Source organism: Rissa tridactyla, chromosome 4 (assembly GCF_028500815.1).
Source record: "Rissa tridactyla isolate bRisTri1 chromosome 4, bRisTri1.patW.cur.20221130, whole genome shotgun sequence".
Lineage (NCBI taxonomy): Eukaryota > Metazoa > Chordata > Aves > Charadriiformes > Laridae > Rissa > Rissa tridactyla.
In genome coordinates, this window is record NC_071469.1 from 61116751 (window position 1) to 61137777 (window position 21027).

Below are 21027 nucleotides of genomic sequence, written 5' to 3' on the forward strand. Positions count from 1 at the left end.
TACTCCTAATTCACGATGGATTAATCTGTGTGTTGTATTTGCTCATGTAAAGAAATGAGCAAGACTAATTTTGAAATTTAAATTAATTTATAAATATTAACTATGTCTTAGATCTGTTGCCTTGCTCACAATAAAGTACATGAGAGTAAATAAAAAAAGTCCTCAAATCCTAATATATTGGCACACAATTAAGTATTCCATAACTTTTAAACATAAAAACTGGACAAAATTGCAATGTAAATTGAATATTTAATTACTCATATGAGAACTACACTTTAGATATAACAATCATCTTGGAGGAAGATATATAGGGAATATTGCGTGAATAGTCTGCAGCTATAGTGCACTATATAGTGCAGTGAATGCAGTGCAGCTTATATTTTTGATGATTTTGTTAAAATGTGTTATTTTATTCTTATGTATCTTGTTTATTTACACCAGACATTAGAGCTATATTTTCAAAATACATTTTAACTGTGCTTTTATTCACTGTCCAGTCATGTCTCCAAGTTAAGACAACATGTAAGTGAGCTGGCTACACCCAGTTCTTTGTAAAATAGAAAAGTACCAAAATGAAATTTTTTTTTTTTTTTAAAGAGAGATTAAACAAATACTAGATTATGTCAACATTCAGTATTTCAGTATTAGGGGCTGAGAAATTCCCTTAAGAACACTTGCATACTTTGTATCATTATGCGCATGAGCAACAACAAAAACAGTTTTTAAAGCTAATTAAATTCTGTTTTATAAAGGGTTATATGCTAACTACAACCTCACACATTAACTGCATCCCAATACACCAGTTTGATGAGATGCCACAGAACCAAACAGCCACCCATAAGAGCAGTGATACAACTTCTTAAAATCTACAGCTATCATCCAATTAGCATCTCTCTGTTACTTACCTGTAGCTCTTGATACAACTTTTTTAATTCTATTGCTGCAGGTCCCGTCAGTTGTCCATTGTAAGACTGAAACCCATTCAGTTTCCCTTTCCTTAGATCCTCCAGCTGCTGAGTAAGTTGATCCACTTTTAACACTGCAGCCTGTAGCTCCTGCTGCTTTTCCTGGAACATGGCACTTATATGCTCAATTTCAGTTGCTAAAATTAACAAGATAAAAATACCAAAAAACAATTAAGTAAAGTAGAAGTTGTTAATTTTTTTAATTCTACAGGTATTGATAAAAACAACACACTCATTTTAAATCTAGTATATGCATGCACATATACAATGTTTATGTGTTGGGAATTTGCTAACAGTCATAATATTTCCTAATACTTAGAGAACAGACTTATTCTGACTTGATGCCTGACTATATAAAACAAACAAAAAGTTACATCATATAAAAGTTTCTATGAAACACAGCACCCTCTTTAAGACAAAAAACATTCTATCTGAAATCCTCCTTCAATGCTACATTGACTAAAAATAAAGCATTATTTGCTAGGCATGCAGTGACTAGTAAATGATATTAAATAAATTACATAAAAATTCCACATACACAGATTGCCATTCATGATCTTGCTGTAGTCCACTTGTCCTCTCATGGCACGGATTTTTTTCAGCTTTGTTTCCTGGGTTTCAACACGTTCTTTAAGTTTTTGAAGCTTTTCACTTTCAGAAACAGACTGCTGCTGACGACGTTCTTGCTGCTTCAGATAACGCAAACGTTGTTCCTGACAAAATAGGGGTTTTGACAAGAGGTTACCCATTTATTTAAAAAAAAAGTTAACTTCGAAAAACCCATCACTATGATCCATGGGGTTTTTTATTCTCGGAAAGTTTTATCTGATTAAAATATGTATCAGTCCTCCTAGAAAAACTCTTTAAGTTAAAAAAAAAAAAAAATCTGTTTTACAGCAGAGATTCAAGATTTTTTAGACCAGGTATCAAATTCACATTATGTCCAAATACAACCCTAGCCTGAATACTCATTCAAACATATCTGTAATGCTTCCTCTGGAATTTGTTTTCTGATGCTATCAACACTTTTTGTGCTGTTGCAAAATGAACTTCCAACGCCGTTATCCAGCTTCCCAAAGAAGGCAAAATATGTCCAACAGAACATTTTAAACAAGCTGATTTACTGTAAGATAATGTTTCAATTCTAAATAATAGTCCTTCCACTGGGCACACAACGAAAATGTTTCTTTTTCTACATTATTTTCATCAAGAAAGAACAGAATCGATTGGTTGATTCCTAAGTACTCCAAGCATCCAACGCATACTGTATATTATAACATCTACAACAATGTCAAAAACATTAAACTCACTCCCCACTCTGAAAACATACTTAGATTCTTACATCTCAGAGACTTTGGAAATGTAATACGTGATTATATATAAAGCAGCCATATTCTCATCCTACATCAGTGTTACTATACTGGAGTGAATGAGCTACTAAAGATAAGCACAGAGTCAAGCCTGGTCTACCTCAGATCATGAAGCGGGCCTCAAAAGAGACAAATAAAAGCTAGCGATATTTTTATAAAGACACATGATTTGACTTGACATAGGTTGTTATAGTATCATTTACACTACAATGCTATATAATGCCTAGGTTAAGATTAACTTGGTAAAACAAGCTCTTTCTTGAGCTTTTCTAGAACAAATTATGTGTTTTTCTGTATCCATTAAACTTATGCTTGTGTATAATGAAGGAAATCTGTATTTATTATGATCTGTATATAATTATTACCTTAGCAACCAACATTTGCTGTTGATTTTCGATCTGCTGCTGTTGTCGGGCAGCCATATCTTGAAGTTCTGAAAGAGTGAGCTCAACACGTGGATTCCCAACCTGCAGAACACAAAATGTTACGTTAATGTGTTGATGTATATTAAGTGTTCTGATGATAGAAGCTAAATTCCCACTCCTCAAAGGAAGAATCACATTGGACACCTAATGAAAGTGTACGGAACCTCAGAGCAGAAAGAAACAGCACAGACCATGCACGTACCAGGGACAGAAAAAGCAAAAAGTAGAAAAGCAGATAAAAGAGGAAAACACTAAGAGACAAAACAAACGAGAAAAGCCCTTCTACTATGTTTAACACCGCTCTGTTGAGATGCTCCATAGAATTGGTACACAGTACTGGTATGACACGTGATAACACACAGGTAAGCAGGTATTTTAGGCAGTAATTGGAATCTGAAGCTTCTTTCGTTTCCTGACATTTTCAGTGTAACTGCCTTGGCAGCTTTTACTGGTGGGTAGCAATTTTTACCTAGCACAGGACAAAACCTCACACGAACCCTTAGATAAAGGCTGACACTAAGCTCTCACATCCAAAGATGGTGAAAGTTCCTGGCAGATTGGAGCATTTAAGGTAAGAATCTGTGAAAAACAGTCTGTAAAAGTGAAGCAAAGTTCTTCCCCTTTGAATAAGTAAGTGGCTATTACTGAGCAAATTTTGAATGAAAAGACAAAGTATTAGTAAGGCTTTATCATTCCTTTTGCATTTCAAAACTAACGAATCATTTACAAAACTGGGGTAGAGAGGCAATTACTGAAAATTATTTAAGATTTATATAATGCTGTGACAATGTGTGAGACCAAACATTGTGTGTTTTTAAAAATGAATGCATTGTTTCAGTATATTCATAGTTCCATCAACAAACATAGTTCAAATCTATACATTAAATTACTTCAACCACATTTTTTACTATGCAATCACAAGAAAGAGCGTGTGGTGTAACAAGACAAATTCCAGAAGCTGATGCTTGCCAAATACCTGCTTTGCTAGTCAGAAAACGAAAACCCACAACTTTAGCATTGCTCGGTTTAACAACAACTTTAGAATTTGCACAGAAAGAAAATAGCAGCTTTTGAAAAATTATGCTGGAAAACTGGAAAGTTCAGAATAGCCCAACATCTGTTTCAAGGTATCGAAATGTAATTTGGTCAATTTAGTGGATCAATGTAAAAGTTGGACTGATGCATTGCAATATTTCAATAAACAACGTAGTATTTTCACCGAGCTACATGACTACACTATTAGTAAACCAAATCAAAGTCACATCACTTCCTATCCCCAACATAGTCAATATTGCTGAAAAAGAAAAGAGAATTAAATGTTTAGTGTATATTGACAAGTAAAACTGTTTCAAATGAACGTTCACAAAAGGGAATAAGGTTTTACCAGCATACACACAAAAAAAAAAAAAAAAAAAAAGAGGGAAAAAAACCCCAAAACAAACCCCACCAAACACCGCCCCACCGCAATCAATCAAGCATCAGATTGTGGATCTCATCAAACCTGATCCCACAGGAAAGCTGATTTAGCTAAACTGCTTTTCTGGGCCTGCCCTACTGACTTCCGATGCAGTCCCATAGTGATCTTGTCCGACATGTCCCCTGCAATACTTGTGTGTCGCTCCACGAAAAGTAAAATTCTCCTCGAACATCTTATTGATACCAAAGTATCTCAGCCACTTTGAATGGCTTGTTTTCATATTGCTACATCAAATTCCTACTGAAGTATCAGATCTCCAACCAATGCCTGTTTCTTTAAGCTTCAGTTGGGAAAGCAAAATAATATTTGTTTTAAAATAACTATCTCTTTTTTTTTTTGCTACCTGAACTCCAATTAATATTTCGTGTTTCTGCATACAATTATTCAGATAAGATATGCACCTCAAGGTTAGTCACTAAAATGAGCCAGATTACTGTTTCATTACTGTTTTCATTACAGTTTTAAAAGTTATGAAAACTATTTATAATAGAGAAGTAATTAAAAAAACTATGTATTTTTTTTACAGTTATAGCTATATAGAATAGTGGAACCAGAATAAAAGGTACAATCCATACCGAACAATAATTTTCTATTTCAACACTTTGTTAGTGAACACAGTAATTAACAAAAAAAAAGATTGAATGTAGTAGTGTGTACTTTTTTTATTAGCATGTCTTATGACAGACAGAAGTCCTTCGCAATATTCTTTAAGGCCAAATAACTTGTACACACTTGTGGCCACCAGCTAATAAATCAAGAGAGACATTTTATTATTAATTACAGACTGAAAGTCACTAATTGGGTAAGAAAGTAAGGAAGCTTTTCCAAGTGCCATCCACAAACCAAAACATGTTCACTTGAGACAAGAAAATAACATAGAAAAACCAGATGCTGTTCCTAGAATATGTTCAGGCTCTGCTAACTTCCTTTGGCATGCCCTTCTGCCAGAAAAACCTAAACCTCTACATCTGCTTCTGCTGGACTTGGTAGGTAATTCTTAAAAGGGACTCAGAATGGCTTGAAGGCTTCCCTCTGGATCACTGATTTTTAAAAGTAAAAAAGGTGGGGGGTTGTGAATTGATAGTATTTTCTCAATACACCTATGCTCTGTTGCAAAAATATACATCTTGCATCACACTATGCAAAGTCTTCCCAATGCTTCCCCCCTTTCTGTTTTGATCATCAGTTTAAGTTAACAATGTTGATAGCTCATTCTATTCCAGCAGTGATTTTCAGTATAACATTGCCTAAGAAATGGAGAGATGTTTTATTCTGCTAAGAAATCTTGTTAAAAATATATCCAGACTCAAAAAGTGGTATCTGTATAGGGTTTTTGCATATTTAAAAGTAAAAAAGCCATTTCACCAAGTGAAAATTACAGATTTTCTAAATGAAAAGTGTAACCTGGAACGCACAATGATTATAAGAAAACTGGTTTGTAAAAGCACCAAAAACAAAAAACCCGTTTGATCCAAAAGCTCAGAATTTTTTACCGCTTTAAATAAGCAAATTTGAAAGTATATCTTATAATGCCTGAAAAAAGTACCACATTATTTTGTATTATGTTAAATATAGAAGATTAATTATAAGATGAATGCAAATATTAGCTTCTCCTTGAAGAAGCTATTAACTACTGTAAAATGTTCCATTTAGAAAGTGTAATGTCTCAAAACCTTTTATACATGGCAAAGCGCAAGAACATGGGAAACCGTGATAATTAACCATTTAAATACAAACGCCCTATGAGAAATCTTGTAATGTTTACCTCACTGAATACCAGTAAGTGTCCCTTTCACTTAAAATAACTCCACTACACTGAGGAAAGAAAAGAAGAGGCAGCTGAGGAAATAAAATTTTAAACCTGTAACTTCACTCGCAGTTTGTTCTTTCTCATCCACATGGCAAAAGCAGCAAACAGACGAAGCAGAATTCCTCTTTGACATCAAATCAATTATTTTCAGATAGACTGTTGCTGATTTCAGGTCTCCAAAACAGGACGGCAAAATTTTTGAAACAGCATGAAAAACACTGAATCTCTCTCTTGCCAGGTCTAGTTGAATCAATTCATTTACAGCTTTTCATATTAGTTCAGTCTACTTGTAATAATCTGTATGCAAACGCCACCACTAAAAAAAGTCAGTCTCGGTCCTTCTTCGGAACCTCAGGTTACGCGAAGCAAAGAGAGCATTGCATTTTCTCAGTTCTTTAATGAGGTTGTCGCTTTCTCGGATTCTGAAGTTTGTGCTGCTCATACTAGTTATTAACAATTTCATCCATGAAGTCACTCACCTCTCACAACAAACACGAGCCTATCACATTTAAGGTCCAGACCTCCTCCTTTCTCCTGCAGCAAGAGAAACCTACCTCCTACCGAACTGCCTTCTGAAGGAGGTACTAAAAAGCCACTACAAATATCTACTCCTCCAGATTCCAAAGATTCATTTGCTACATGGTGATACATCAAAGCAGACAGTTTTGCTGAATTGTAAATTTCTTTTCATTGATTCACAGAAGCATTTACACAGAGATGAACTCCTAAATGAAATGCTGCAGAGCAAACACTGCATTGTTAGGCACTAAGGAAGTATTATGTATGCATATGTATGTGTCATACAGACAAGAATACTTTACAGCTATATCCCCTAATTTCTTAATATTGACAAGAATCTTAAAAAAAAAAAATTGTATTTCTTTTGTTTAGCATGCACTTTAAAAGGTCATGATGAGACACTGAATTTGTAATGAACTGGAGTTTCAGCTTCTGACATTACCCTCCTACTACAAGCTAATATTTTACCATTTGATGATTAATATTTTTGAGACAGATGAGATGAATGGTACAGTAGTAATTAAATAGTTTGGGAACCAGTTTACAAGCAGCCTCAAAACAAGTCATACCTTAGGCATTTAATTAAGAAAAGGAACCTCCTTTAATATTTATTTCTACACATTAGTCTTGTCACTCTGAAAATTCATTTTCTTATTCCTCCTTCCTTTCTTTCTACCCTCACACTATGCTGTTCTGTCTATCACCACAAACTCCTCAGTCTACATGCTTCTGAGCTATTATGGCTTACTCATTGGCAACCCACAACAGTAAATGAAAAATTGCACCTGAACTCAAAATATTTCTTTGACAACCAGTGTACTGTAGTCGAGACATGTCAGCAATGAGGGCAGATTCCAGTGGTTTTTTGTCTTTACTCCCATCAGAAAACTATCTTTAAGAGGAATCTAATTAGGTCGATATTAAAATAAATAAAAAAAACCCGTGAGACTGACCTTTTGAGATAGATTATTTTTTAAAAGAAGATAATTAGGATGTGGTTTGATTTTATGCATTTCTTTGCCTCCGTGTCTAAGCCATGAAGATACTTATTTCTCATAATTATTTTAAGTTTGGACTAGTAAGAACAGAAAGTTACTTTGAAAATAATAATAAAACATATAGCAAACCCACACCTGAGACTGTTATGATTTCAGAAAGAAGAGCTTTAAAGGAAAACAACAAATATTCGAAAGCTTTACAGGCCACCATAACGACTGGCAATGCCATGTTTAGGTTCAGCAACACCTCACCACTCAAACAGCCAGTGTAACGCATAATGTAAGCAATTAATTGAAAAAGAAAACCTGAGCAGTACAAGAATTTACCAATCATTTCCTGCATCCTATCTCTTCAGATCTTTTTCTAGGTTTGCAAGAGCCACCATGTCATTAACTTCCCTTATCTATTCCTTCTTTCTTTTTAAGATAGGTGTTCACACCCATCTCCCACACAATTCCTCTGCAGTTCCCTTCCCAATGCCCCGCACTAGAAAGTGTAGGTTCAAGTACCTCAAGCCTCCTGAAACTGGCCATATTCTACCTTCTCCTATGCATGTTCTTGTACAATGCATTATGTACAACGAACTCTCTCTCACATGTTTTCTAGTCTTCTTCCTATCATTCATCTCCATCACCTCTACCCTTACCTCCCTTGTTTACTACTTCTCTTATAGTACTTTGGTCCACCCTTCTCTCTTGTCACAGAGATGATTCTGAGGTTAAACCACCGATTGCCATTGTCCAACATAAGCCAGATAAAATGTAATCAAACCAGCGTGCAGGGAGGTGAGAAAGTCTTAGCTTTTGAGCTTTTGCCTTGGAGACCAGAATGGCTGGTTCTGACTTTGGCCATCAAAAGGGCTACCCAGAAAGCTTTTCTGCTTGTATCCCACTACTTTGAACCACCTATTAATTTATTGACAAGTCAATACAGAGCAGGTACTAAAGGTAATGCAGCATACATCTCACCCACAACCCAGCTACGCTGTTTATTCTTTACATAGGCTGCCACTCTAACGCTGTAGTACAGAAAAGGAATGTTTTGGCCAAACAGCCTTTTTTGCTGGGAAAAAAAAAAACAAAAAACAACCGCCCCCCCCCCCCCAAAAAAAACAACAAAAAAACCCCAATGCCCCAGAAAACCCCCAATCCTTCTCTGAAGTACCCATACCACCCCTCCCAAAAGCATTTGTGATGGTAAAGGTAACCATATCCTCAGCCAGAATAAGTGTGAAAGAAAACACTCTTTATCAAGGTTGGGACAACACCAGCATATCAAAGGCTAGTAGGGTGGGGTCACCACCCCACCCCCTCCAAAACGAAACCCCCAAAAACACAGACACAGGAAAGATCAATACTCAATTAGAGGCAGAAACTCCAGCAGAGAGAGAAAAATCCAAGCAGCAACTCCTTTGGGCTCATGATTTAAAGTATTTACTCCCCAGTGTGGGATTCATTAGTAAGGCACACAATTTTGCTATGGCAAAGAGAAAACACCATCTTCACCAGCCTAATAGGAGAGGACAGCAAAGGCCAGAAAGGTACTAAAAGCTGCTCCTGTGAAGGTTTAAAATGCCTACATAGAAATGCAAAGTAAATATTCCGATTTTACTGCACATACTGAAAGACTCAAGTTTTCCATAACCTATAGCAGTTTTAAGTCGCTATTTCTTCCTAGGGCAAATGAGGGAATACAAGGCTTACCTCCAGACTAGACATTTACCTCTGTAGAGCTGTCAAACGCCAGAAATCTATATAGCTACATGACAAACAGAGAACGGACAGGTTTGGGACTAAGTATACGAGTATGTGGACAAAGAAAGTGAAGTGTATCACATAAATGCTCATTTTTCCAGTACAAAGAAGACTGACAACCGTAAAATGAACAGCGGTAGGTCGGAGTGCTCCCCAGCCAGTGAATTCCAGGTTGGGATCAAGGCTCTGACAGTTCTCAGCCTCCCCAGAACAGGGAGCTCTCATCTCAGTGGGCCATCCCTGCATTTTCCTCCTCTGTGCCACATCTAGAGCAAAGGAAGAGCTACAGCTCTGGCTGCATAACTACCAAATTACAGGAATAAAGGAACAGCTTGCTTTGCCTGCTGAATCTAGCAAAAGATTTCCTAATTTTCCCCTGTTAACTTGGACTCGAGCAGCAGAAGCCCATCAGTCACGCATACCTTTTCTGCCTTAAGCCTCATTCAAAGTGACATGGTTTAGGGGATGCTTTAACTAGCCCAGTCGGCAACAAAGCTTTAAAGGTTGTTGATAAGAATAAGCCAGCACACACTTTGGGTACCTGTCCTCAGCACAACCGCAGTGATGTGGAAAACAGATGGAAGATACGGGAGTTTATTATACCAGTTCTATATTAAATAGGTCTTCCATGAAACGTATACGGCCTCCATGTGCTATCTGGGGACTATGAGAGGAGAACACACGATGCAGCATCTGCTGAAGATTATTGATTGTGAACTCCTTACATTTCTGAAACATATTGACCCTATATATCATCAAATTTAAGAATTCTAATAGATTTTGACCAAATTTTCCATAAAAACTGATCCTAGTGTCATACACAATGAAAACAGCTTGAAAATTTTGTGTGAAAACTCATACGTAACACTATACTAAGACAAAAGAACATATCTGGTTTTATTTAAACTAAACCAGAGTTTTTGCTGATCTCGACATGGATGACATTATTTCCAGTTTAATAGCTTTATCCACAGCTCTGCCTTGCATTTTTTTAATTGGGTCAGAAACATGCCGATAGCAGAAATCCATTTTAAAGAATCCAATGACAATAGCATGTGCCTTTTTTAGCTTAATGGAAATGAACAAGCTAATTAAACCCAGAAAAGGCAGCCAGAATATTGGGAATTAAAGGAAAATATATCTAGCATGTGCTATCTCTTGATAATCAAATAATCTTGAAATTAACACTACAAACAGAATCTGGTAACTTTACTCAGAAATTCATAATAAAAATGTTATTTTATTTGTGCAAATAAATACATTAACAGTTTCTTAGAATAAACACACTTCAACTGTATCACAGTTTGCTGAAAAGTCTCACATTATCGGTATTTGACAAAAATCTTAACATCTCTCATAAACTGCACTACCTTATTAGCAATTCCTCCAACCTGCTGATACTAATAAGTCACTCTTTGTAATAAAATATTTAAAGTCTATTCAGTATAAGCAGATTCCAGATTTCCTGTTTTCCCATATTGTTTTCTTAGAAATCTTAACAAGTGAGGCTGGCGTCTATTTTGCACAGAACAGCTAAGAAAAGGCAGAACTTAAAAGTATCAAAACAATGTTAAAATAGGTTTTCAAAATTAGAAATGGATTTAAGCATATATTGAATATCTGCTACATATGAAATAAACTGTTTATAAATCACTTCTACAATACAGGAAAGTAGTATCTGGAACTCATTTATTTAAAGTACTACTGCCCTCCTTCCTTGTCCTTGCAGACACTTTTAAACAGCCACAGAAATATTTAGCATGTTATATTAACTTTAGTGTCAGCTAAAATACCCACTAGCTGATTTGAATTGAAATATCAACCTCATACTCCTAACAAAAGCAAATTATCTTAAAAAAAACTATGCATTCTTATAGAAATAACAGATCAGTTGTGCACAAAACTTCAGACCTGTTTACAACACCAATCCTTTTACTCAGAGTCATTTTGAGTAACAGACATGTTACACTGTCCAAGTGCCTTTAAAAATAGCCTTGGAACTGTATTTTTCTATGTCTTTTAGAAAAGCAACATCTTATTCTGATAGGATAGCTAAGTATGGTTAAGATGCACTTATCATTAGTCTGAATAACATGTTTAGCATCAAATGTGCGTTTATGCTTCCCTTAAGTAATTGTTTCAATATGAAGTTTTTCTCGTGATGTAATATTATTTATGAGAACAGTATAATAAAACATTTCCAAAACACAAAAGTACTGAAAATAAGTATCCTGTAATTGAAAGCTATGTTGTGAAACTTAGCATACAACTTGCAATTCCCATAAAACATAAGTTGTTAAAAGCAAAAGTTGACCATGAATGACATTTTGAAGTAACGAGCTTTTGATAATGTCTTAAAAATTGAAAATTGTAGCAAATCCATCTAACAAGATCTGATTAACTAAGAATCTCAATTCAGAGATAAGGTGTTACAAAAGCCAAACTGGTCTGCATTCCAGTCATGTGACAACAAAACCCACAATCATTTAAACTAAAGTGCAAAAGCTACACAGCATTTAAATAACATGTCCACTAAAGTGTAAAACTAACGAATTTTGAAAAGTAATTAATTACCTGTTCACTATTTTCCCATGTAATTGTAAGAGCGCGCATCTTTATTTTGCAGCACTGCCCATCGGCTGTAAACATTTGCGTTGCTTCAACATGCTTCAACTCCATGTTTCTGTTATTTTCTTGTCTACACTGTTTAACTGTTGGCTGTGAACAAGCCAAATCAACAACTGTACACATCTTAGCAGTTCTTGCATGGCTTGTTGGCTCGGTGCAATCAATAAGAGGTAGGATATTTTTTAATCTTATCCCATATGAAATAAAGGTTTCCCCAAATTCTTTATCAATATGAAAAGCTGTCTCTCTGCATTCATCAACAATCAGCTAACGGAAAAGGCTAGTGGATTTTGCCAGCAGTAAAAGACCTAATCACAGCAAGATCAAGCCAGCTGTCAGCTACAATCAGCTTGATTCATTGCACTTTTCCTATTCAATGGAAAATGTTGAGCAATACACAGTTCTTGCACAGTTATCAGGTTAAATTGAAAATACAAGAATAAAGACAATTTAGTTTTAAAACCACATGAATTTTTTGTTCCTTCTGTATTTTTGTAGTATTAACAACTCAGTGCAAAAACTGAATACCAAAAAGATCAGGAAAATCATTACTTTTTGTATTTAATTTTACTGTATAAAGTGACAGAAATCCATACCACCTGAAATTTAACAAAGAATTTCTTTATTAACAGAGACTGCCTAAGATAAAAGGCAAACAGTACAGTCAGAACAGATACCACAATCTTATGCAAATAACCTTTCCAGTGTTTGCTATATGCTTTTCCCTATATACTTCAGCTTTTTCTTAAATCTTGCATGTAACAAGATGAATACATGAGGCAGCAATAAAGCTAAAGCATGTGTCTAAGAGCATAAATCAAGAAGCTGCAAGTCAGAGAAGATTGCAGCAAGCCAAAACCTAGACCTGAGGATTTTTAAATACTAAACATTAAAGAAAATACTATACCCCATTAACAATTTCTTATGGATTTAAAAATTATGATATTGGGAAAGATAAACGCCATAAAAAACTGTAATTTACCTTGTCAAACTCACAAATTACATGCAAGTTCACCCTCTCGTCGTTCTTTCAAGAAAGTAATTCAAGCATGATTCAGTACACTTACACAAGAGATCCAGCCAAATGGGTCTCCATAAGGACACTGAAGAACTGTATGGCCAAGCACAATACAGTGAATATCCCAGCTGCATAAAGAACAGGCTTATTTTTAGCAAGCAAGAAAAGGTATGAGCTGTAGAGTAAGATCATCCAGTAGGAATAAGAGAAGAAAAACAAGTTCAACTCCCTTGCTCCTAAATTAGCCAGAGGGACTTTCATTTTCTCCGCTTTGATCTGAGGAAGACTGCAGGGGGAACAAACCTAAGAACAATTGGATCTGGAGACAGCTGCAGAGACAATAGAGAAATGGAAAGGTTCCCTTCCCTGGGAAAAATATACGGGTGGGAAACAGGTACGCTAGGTGTCCAAAGGCTAGATGGACAGGAAACTAAATGAAACAGGCAGCGAACATGGAAAGGTGTGTCAGAGAAAGGAGGACATAGCAGCACTGCACAAGAAAAGCCACAGAGACTGTGGAAAAGATGAGAGGGAACATGAATCTGTAGATGACACAGCTACCTAAAAGAGAGAACTCTAAAGGTGGCCTGAAAAAGAATAGTTGGCCTTGCAAGAACCAGAAGAGTCTCCTGCTCAGAACTGAAATCTGCTCAGAGAGACAGAGGGACAGCCTAAACTCTGAAGATTTCAGCTCTCAGAGCTCTGCACTGACACAGTGAATTTCATAATCTGCCTCCTGTAAGGAACTACAGAAATAAAGGAAAGGACAAGTCTCATCTTCCTTACAATAACTTAATATTAAAATATTGGGCTTAACTAAATATGATACTAAGGTGACTGCAGAAGGATACAACTGTGACAAAACGCATTGAAGTTTACAGTGCCAGCATAAGGACTGTGAAGCACAGCAATACTTCATGAAAAATAACAAATGAACTCTTTAAGTAACGTTTACTTTATGAGCTAATGTGTATAATGTTATGCCTCAGCTGAAGCACTCACTCTAAACTATTCTACCTTTATATAAGGGCCAAGCAACTCAGGCTCTCTACATGCAGTGACAACTGGAGGGAGTTCTACACATGCTTCATTTAGTTAGAAATCCAGGTAAAAAGAGTGAATTGTATTGCTCCATGTTCACAATACAAATATATGAAAATAAGTACCATAGCTAGAGGTTAAAAAAAACCAAATGGACAGGACTTCTCATCCTCCCCCTTCCAGGGACATCTGCAACTAAATATTGCTGTAAAACTGCAAAGCATGCCTGAGGAAAAGCAAACTCAGACCTGTAAAAAGTGGGAACTAAAGGTGTAGCTTGAATAAATGGTGCAGTTTAGATCTTTCCTCCTCTGCAAAATGGGAAGCCACCTGTTGGCTGTTACAGACTAGAAAACCACATTGGGTTATTCCCTGTGGCTTGCTGAGCAGAACTATCTTTGATGCCCAGAAGAGCAGCAAAACTACAAAGTCTGTGTACTACAAGTGAGCACGTAAAAGTGTCCGTATGCTTAAGTCTGTATACTGTAAGCTAGTATCTCATATCCATAGCCATTTAGATAGATATTTGGTCTCTAGAGTGACAGAGATTAAAAATTATGTAAATACACAAAGACGACATGGAGGAAAAGGGTCATTTCGCAATGTTCCAAGTAGGTTCCAAGAATGTTTCCTGTTCCCAATTAGTCAAGCAATCTTTAGACTCCTCAAAACACATGAAGTCAGACATAAAGAGCTAATGTTAGTCATATACTAATGCTATCATAATTAAAATTATAACAGGAAAATGATCACAGAATAAGCATGATGAAACTTATCAAGTTATTCTCCTAAAACGTAAGCATCTAGTCACTTTGCCCATTATGGATGGAAATATATTTGAGATTGAACAGGGCATGTCAAAACACTGTTCCTGACATTCAAAATCCAAGAATGATGTGATTCTGCCTGAAAAGTTTACAAGAGGCCTCAGAGTGAGGTATGACACCAAGACCATTTGAATTCCCTACAGTTTCACAGAAGTTCTTTCTATGAGACCAAGTTATTAGTCCTGCAGAGATGTTACCCTACATAACTATCCTTTACTGAGGAGTGAAGAGACTGGGATTTCTAGTCCAGCAAGAATTCAAAAGCTATTTGTATGCATTAAAATTAGCTTTAGACTGTAATTTTTTTTTTTTACTTCCTAAAATAAATTTTTTTTTTACCTTAAGTTCTTCAGTTGGATTAGATTTTTTTCCTATTTTTTGAAGGGCAAGATACTGCCAGCTGCCTGGAAAATGCTTCAGACAGACTTAACAAAGAACTGCGTCAGTCTGAGGAGAATCCAAACTCTATTAAGTTGAGCCAGGGCTTGAACTAGAAATCTGACAGTGCAGAAGGCTGCTGTAGGTGCAGCAAGGCTCCTCTCTCTGACAGGTAAAAATAATTTTAGGAATGTATGTCTTAGATGAGGGAACACCCTTGACTCTAAAAGTGACAGGTACAAGCATTTTTGTCTCCTTCACAAAAGCAACAGAGAAAGTTGCAGCAGAAAATTAGGAAAACTTGGATCTGATTTAATTACCAGTTTTTTTACATGGCCAAAATGTTCCAGGAAGCCTACAAGAAACTTTATTCAGAAAAAAAAAATAAATCTCTGACAACTGTTAGAATTCCTTGTGCCTAAATTTCCTTTTAATAGAGTTATTTGCTATTAATATCACCTTTTAATGGAGTTACTTGCTTAGACTTTGCTGTAAGACCTCTGAAAGAATCTAGATTACTAAAACTGACTTAGTTATTTGTTCATTTTAAACAAGTTTGATTAAAACCTGTCTTATGTGAATGGCAGCCTCTCCCAAGTAAATTGTTAAATGTTACAAACAGAAAGTACTTAATACCTACAAGCTTATATTAAATTGAATTTGCAGCTCAGGTTTGAAGAACAACTTCTATTCCAGACTAAGCTCTTTATCCTTCAACATTTCAAATGAGAAGCTTCAAGCATTTACATATAATGTATTTCTCATCTCTTGAGGTTACCATTTCTGTTGAATTTTTAACTTGTTTGCCTGTTTCCTCACAATTAGATTTTGTCATATCTTTGCCTGGCAAGCTAAGGAAACCTTTAAGTATTTAGTCTGTGCAAGTATACTTGTAACCCCTTCCTGATAAGGAAGTTTCAGCCATCTTTGAAACTTCCTTATCAGATGCTTTTTAAAACACATTTTAAAATTTTTAATTGTCATATCATAACAAATATATGACAAAAATATATATTGGATGTTTAATGCCTTTTTATCTGATTGCACTTTTATGGATCAAATCATTAAAACTAATGAACAACATACAATTCTACTCAAGGATTTTAGCACCACATGTAAATCTATCTAAACTCTAAGCCTAGAATTTGACAAGCCATGCCACAGGAACTCAAAACAGTGTAGCTTTACTACTGTCACGATGGAACGGGATAAAGGGACTGACTGCATCAGATGGCTATCTACTCTCTGCCAGCGACCATATGCTCTCCTAAGTTAAATTAGTACTATTAGAGCCTACTTTGTGTGTACATATATGTGCAAGTTTTAACCTATCTGTTAATGGAATTTGCCTGAGCAATTCCCCCAGCATGAAAGTATGAGTCTCCTGATGCTAAAGCAGTTGGACTACCCGTTGTAAAATTTTTTGCTAAAAGCCTGATTTGAGCCACTGTAACAGAAATAAGTGAAGCTCAGTTCTGTTAGCTCATCAGCATAAGATAGTCTTAACTTTTTCTCCTGGTCACAGCTTCAAGACTAAGAAAATTTATACCGTGTGATTCTCCAGTTTGGGATGACGGTGATGAGCTTCTTTTACACTAAAGCTAACACAAATTTCATAGTGAGAGATAAAATCAGGTTCCATTTTGTATTTCTTTGCAAAGGTTTCAGTCAATATTTATCAATAAAAAACCTTATTGATACCAGGCTCTCTAAATTCGGGGAGCAATTTTAATATTAGAAACAGCAAAAATAAGTTTAAGAGAGAATGGTACAGGAGACCGCAAACTGACATTTTATTGTCCCCAAATACATTATGTAGAAAAATAATTTAAACCAAGCAACTACAGCAAACGAGTATTGTCTTCATACACAGACTGTTTTCATTACACTAATGTACTTCTATTCAGTTCAATACACTTTGCTCCCATCATGTTCCTGTACCCCATCCTTTTTTCCTCCTGAGCTGCATCTGCTTTCCTGTTTTCTCGTGTCCAAGAAATGTATCAGTTCTCTGATTACCTTTTCATCTCGACAACTGTCATCATCAAGCCAGTCCTCTTTCTGGGACTTCCTTTAAGTGCATCTCTGATCCACTTTTCCCGTTGATAAACGGTAGCTGCACCACGATGGGTGGCTCCCAGTCCCTCTCCTGTCTACCACTGACCCCCAGTGGTTACAACTATATTTGCTCTGTCTCACTGTTCACGGATCGCTGCCTTCTATGGAATGAAGCTTGCATCATGCTAGGGCATCCGGAAGCAAACAAGACTCAACATTGCATGCCCACTGCTTCATGGCCACTGATCTCAGAGTCAAAGAATAATTTAGGTAGAAGGGAGCCTCTGGAAGCCACCCAGTTCAATAACCCCTGCTCGGAGCATTTCAGACTGCTCAGGACTTTTATTCAGATAGACAGAAGTTCCACAGACCACGGACAGCCTGTTCCAATGTCTGTTACTCTCATTGAGAAAACATTTTTCCCCAATATTTAATTAGGATTTCTCCCTTGCTACAACTTGTATTCAAACCCAACTGGCTCAGGTACACGTGCAAATGAAAGGAAGAGAAGGAAGAGGCAGCTATTCTCCAAGAAGAGAATCCCTCTTGAGACTCTCCAATCTCCCTGGCAAAGGGAAATTATGTAAGTCTTATCTCACATATCTACACCTTTGTGTAGTGGCTGAAAGAGATCAGGCCCTGATTACAGCATAATTCCACTTCCAAGAAGGTAAATTGTAAACAAAAGCAAACCCCAAAAGGTCACCTCAGCAGCAAGAGAACTTGTCAATTTACAAAATCTCACATAGTTTTTTTCCTTTAGACTTTGTTATGCAGAATTCAAAACTCTCAGATGAGCACTTACAGATAAGTATTCTTTTTGCAGCAGTGCATTTTTCACTGTTTGAAGAGATATAGCTTATGCGATTTTTAACATTAAATCTTTATTTGGAAAATAATCTAATGAGATTTAAGCATTTATATAATATGATTTTAAGCTAACCATTATTTTAAATAATTGCTGATCAAGCACATATATTTTCAAAGATCAAAAAAATCATACTGCATATGACAAAATGCCAATTAACAGAATTATCCAAATTGAATTCCAGACAGATTGCCCATTTTTTCCAAGACTATTGATTCAAACATTAAAGCAAACACTCCTCTTAAGAGTTTTCTATGCACATCACACTTTCAACTCTATCCAGACATTAAGTAAAAATCAATTATTTCATCATTAAAGCAGTACACATAATAATAATAATATACCTGAATGCAATGAAGAATATTTGGTAAGATTTGAGCTGTCTTCAATGTTCCATTGGTTTGTATTGATTTTAGGGCTAGTCTAACATTCAGCATGCCAGTAACAATGAATAAGCCTAATGCATTACGTAACTGTAAGCTGATTAAATCCTTGATCCTGCAGCCACCTCTTTTTTCCCCCCTCCCCCTCTAATTTAAAACTTGGCACAACTGAAAAAAAAAAAATCTTAGTTTTATACACTTTAAAAACCTAATTGGTACCATTTTTTGGCATAAAGCCTACCACAATTGACATAAATGTAACCCTTTCAGGTATTAGGCTTTCTTGTATTTTAATAATTTCCTAAACCTGGTAAAAGTAATTTTAAAGTGAGGTGTTCCCTAATAAATTTTAATTATGTGGCCAAACTTTTGGGGTTTTTTAAAAATGTATTCTGAATGCCAGAAAGGTTATTCAAGTTATCAGATTTGACCTTTACCCATAAATATTAACAGCAAATTGAACTAAATATAAAGCCATGTTATCATAAACTTTAGTGCTACCAAGAAGTGAGATTGTAAGGCATACTGCACATGCCAGTCCTAATTTCCAAAGATATTATGTCTCAACTGAAGTGTATGTGCTACGACTTCCATGGAGGAATTGATCAGGGGAGGGCATGAAAGAGTTATGTTCCCCTAGCACATTATAGTGCTATGATCTCACTACATTGTCAATATGACAATGGAAGCAGGATAAACGGATCTGTACAGCAGAGGATATCAGCTAGTGTTCTCTACAGAAAAGGAATGCAGAAAGCAATACATGATTAACTGTTTTGAATGGGGGTTGAAAAATTCCTTCCACAAGGCCCGCAAGCCATACACAAAACAAGCTGCAAAGAGCTGCACACTGACCGAACATCTTTGTTGATGCATATTTGTGTGTGCGTGTGTGTGTGTGTTATTGAAATTCAAAAATGTTTAAAAATAGTCAACTATAACTATAGTGCCTCAGTAAAGGCAGCAGAATGGCCCTGAGCAAACGAGAGCAGAATGTACTCTGTAGAGCCTTCATTAGTACTGAGGATGAGAAGAGAGAGAGAGTGAAGTGAGTTTCAGCTCAGGAGTAGAAGGTTTTTAAGACATGGTAATTTTGAAAGAGATTTACTACGTTTCATTTGTAAAAGAGAATCTTCAAGCCAGGATTCACTGAATGACACCAAACCAGTTGCCTATGCTATGTAATATGTATTTTAAATTATAAACCTAGTAATATTTTAGTAAAAAACCCAGGTGTATAAATGAACCAAGTGCATAAAAACAGTATAAAGAGGTGGCTCTGAGGTGTATGCAACCTCTTCTACTAGCATCTGAAAACATCCCAATACATAGGCACATTCTCATGTTTTAACATATGAGGCTATGTCATGAATCAATACCAGTGAGATAAATCAAACTAGAGTGATGCCTGGACAGGCAATACTAGTAAGAAAGAATAATGTGTCTAGTGAGGGGCTTCTCACGTCACATAAATAAATTTCTATCTATACAGAAAATTTAGATTAGTTCATGAAAAAGCCATACTCTTCCATTCATTTTATAACAAAAACAACCAACCAACCAAACAGAACAAGATCATTTTCCACCAGTTCACACCGTAACAGATCTTGAAACGCAAGAATTTTAAAAACATCAAATATTTCAATGGAACTGATCCAAAACCAGTAGGATTTATTACATACCCCATTCTCTGTACGTTTCTCCATGGGTATATTTATGCCATTTCTTTGATTTTGGGCTTGACGTCCACCTAAAAGTAAAGTGCCACTCTTAATGCAAAGTTCATTTTTCAACACAAATGGTTTTCACTCTTGAATCTCTTCTTTTCAAGGATTTTTATATTAAGCTTTTACCTGTGAATTTTTTATTCTGCTAGTTCCATTTCTTTCTTATTAGGTTATTCTTTTTAAGCAGTGGAGTCAGCAGAAATAAAGCACTTACTTCACAGAGTTCCTCTGTTAAAAGCACAGACATGCAGCTCTACTTTTCTGACTTGTGTTTAGACAATGATGTCATGAAAGGGAATGTACTCAGCACGACTACTAAAGTTTCATATTTCTGTGTCCACAAGAAGTAGTAGCTTCAGTTGAATATAATATAAATGAATACAGTAGAGGAAGCTTTTCTAATGCCTTATAAACAATTTTCATCTACAGATTGATCCATAGGTCAATGATTAATCAAAAAGCCTTGCACATGTCGTTTAGAGGCAACATTTTGCTTGTACATGAAACACTGTAGCTTCAGGTGTATCTTAAATTTCTTAACATACTTTGAATTTGTATTGCCGTAAGGATGACCGAGTATTTTACAAAGTACCTAACTAATATAAAAATCCCTCATATATTATTTGGCCTGCTACTTCTGGCATTCAAAGCAACCAGGAACCATTTAGAAATACAAAAATAAACCCCAGCTCAAAGCAATAAGGACTCAGCCAAGACTTGAAATTCCGTTGTTAGAAGCAGCCAGATTAGTTGAATGAGTAAGGATAATCTGAGCATGCA

At 35.9% G+C, this 21027-nt stretch overlaps 1 protein-coding gene across 7 annotated transcripts in view; it reads right to left on the reverse strand.

The window, feature by feature from the left end:
- The window catches only part of PPP1R13B (protein phosphatase 1 regulatory subunit 13B), a 70941-nt gene that overhangs the window by 15629 nt on the left and 34285 nt on the right, over positions 1-21027 (reverse strand). For 6 of the 7 annotated variants that reach the window (XM_054198026.1, XM_054198024.1, XM_054198023.1 and 3 more), the window contains 4 exons: positions 20203-20270; positions 2701-2802; positions 1504-1678; positions 906-1102 (listed from right to left, as the gene is read on the reverse strand). In XM_054198026.1, the coding sequence (XP_054054001.1) occupies positions 906-1102; positions 1504-1678; positions 2701-2802; positions 20203-20270 (542 nt within the window). Of the gene's footprint in view, positions 1-905; positions 1103-1503; positions 1679-2700; positions 2803-6098; positions 8487-20202; positions 20271-21027 lie in introns of those variants that run through there. The other variant, XM_054198030.1, reaches the window with a different exon arrangement.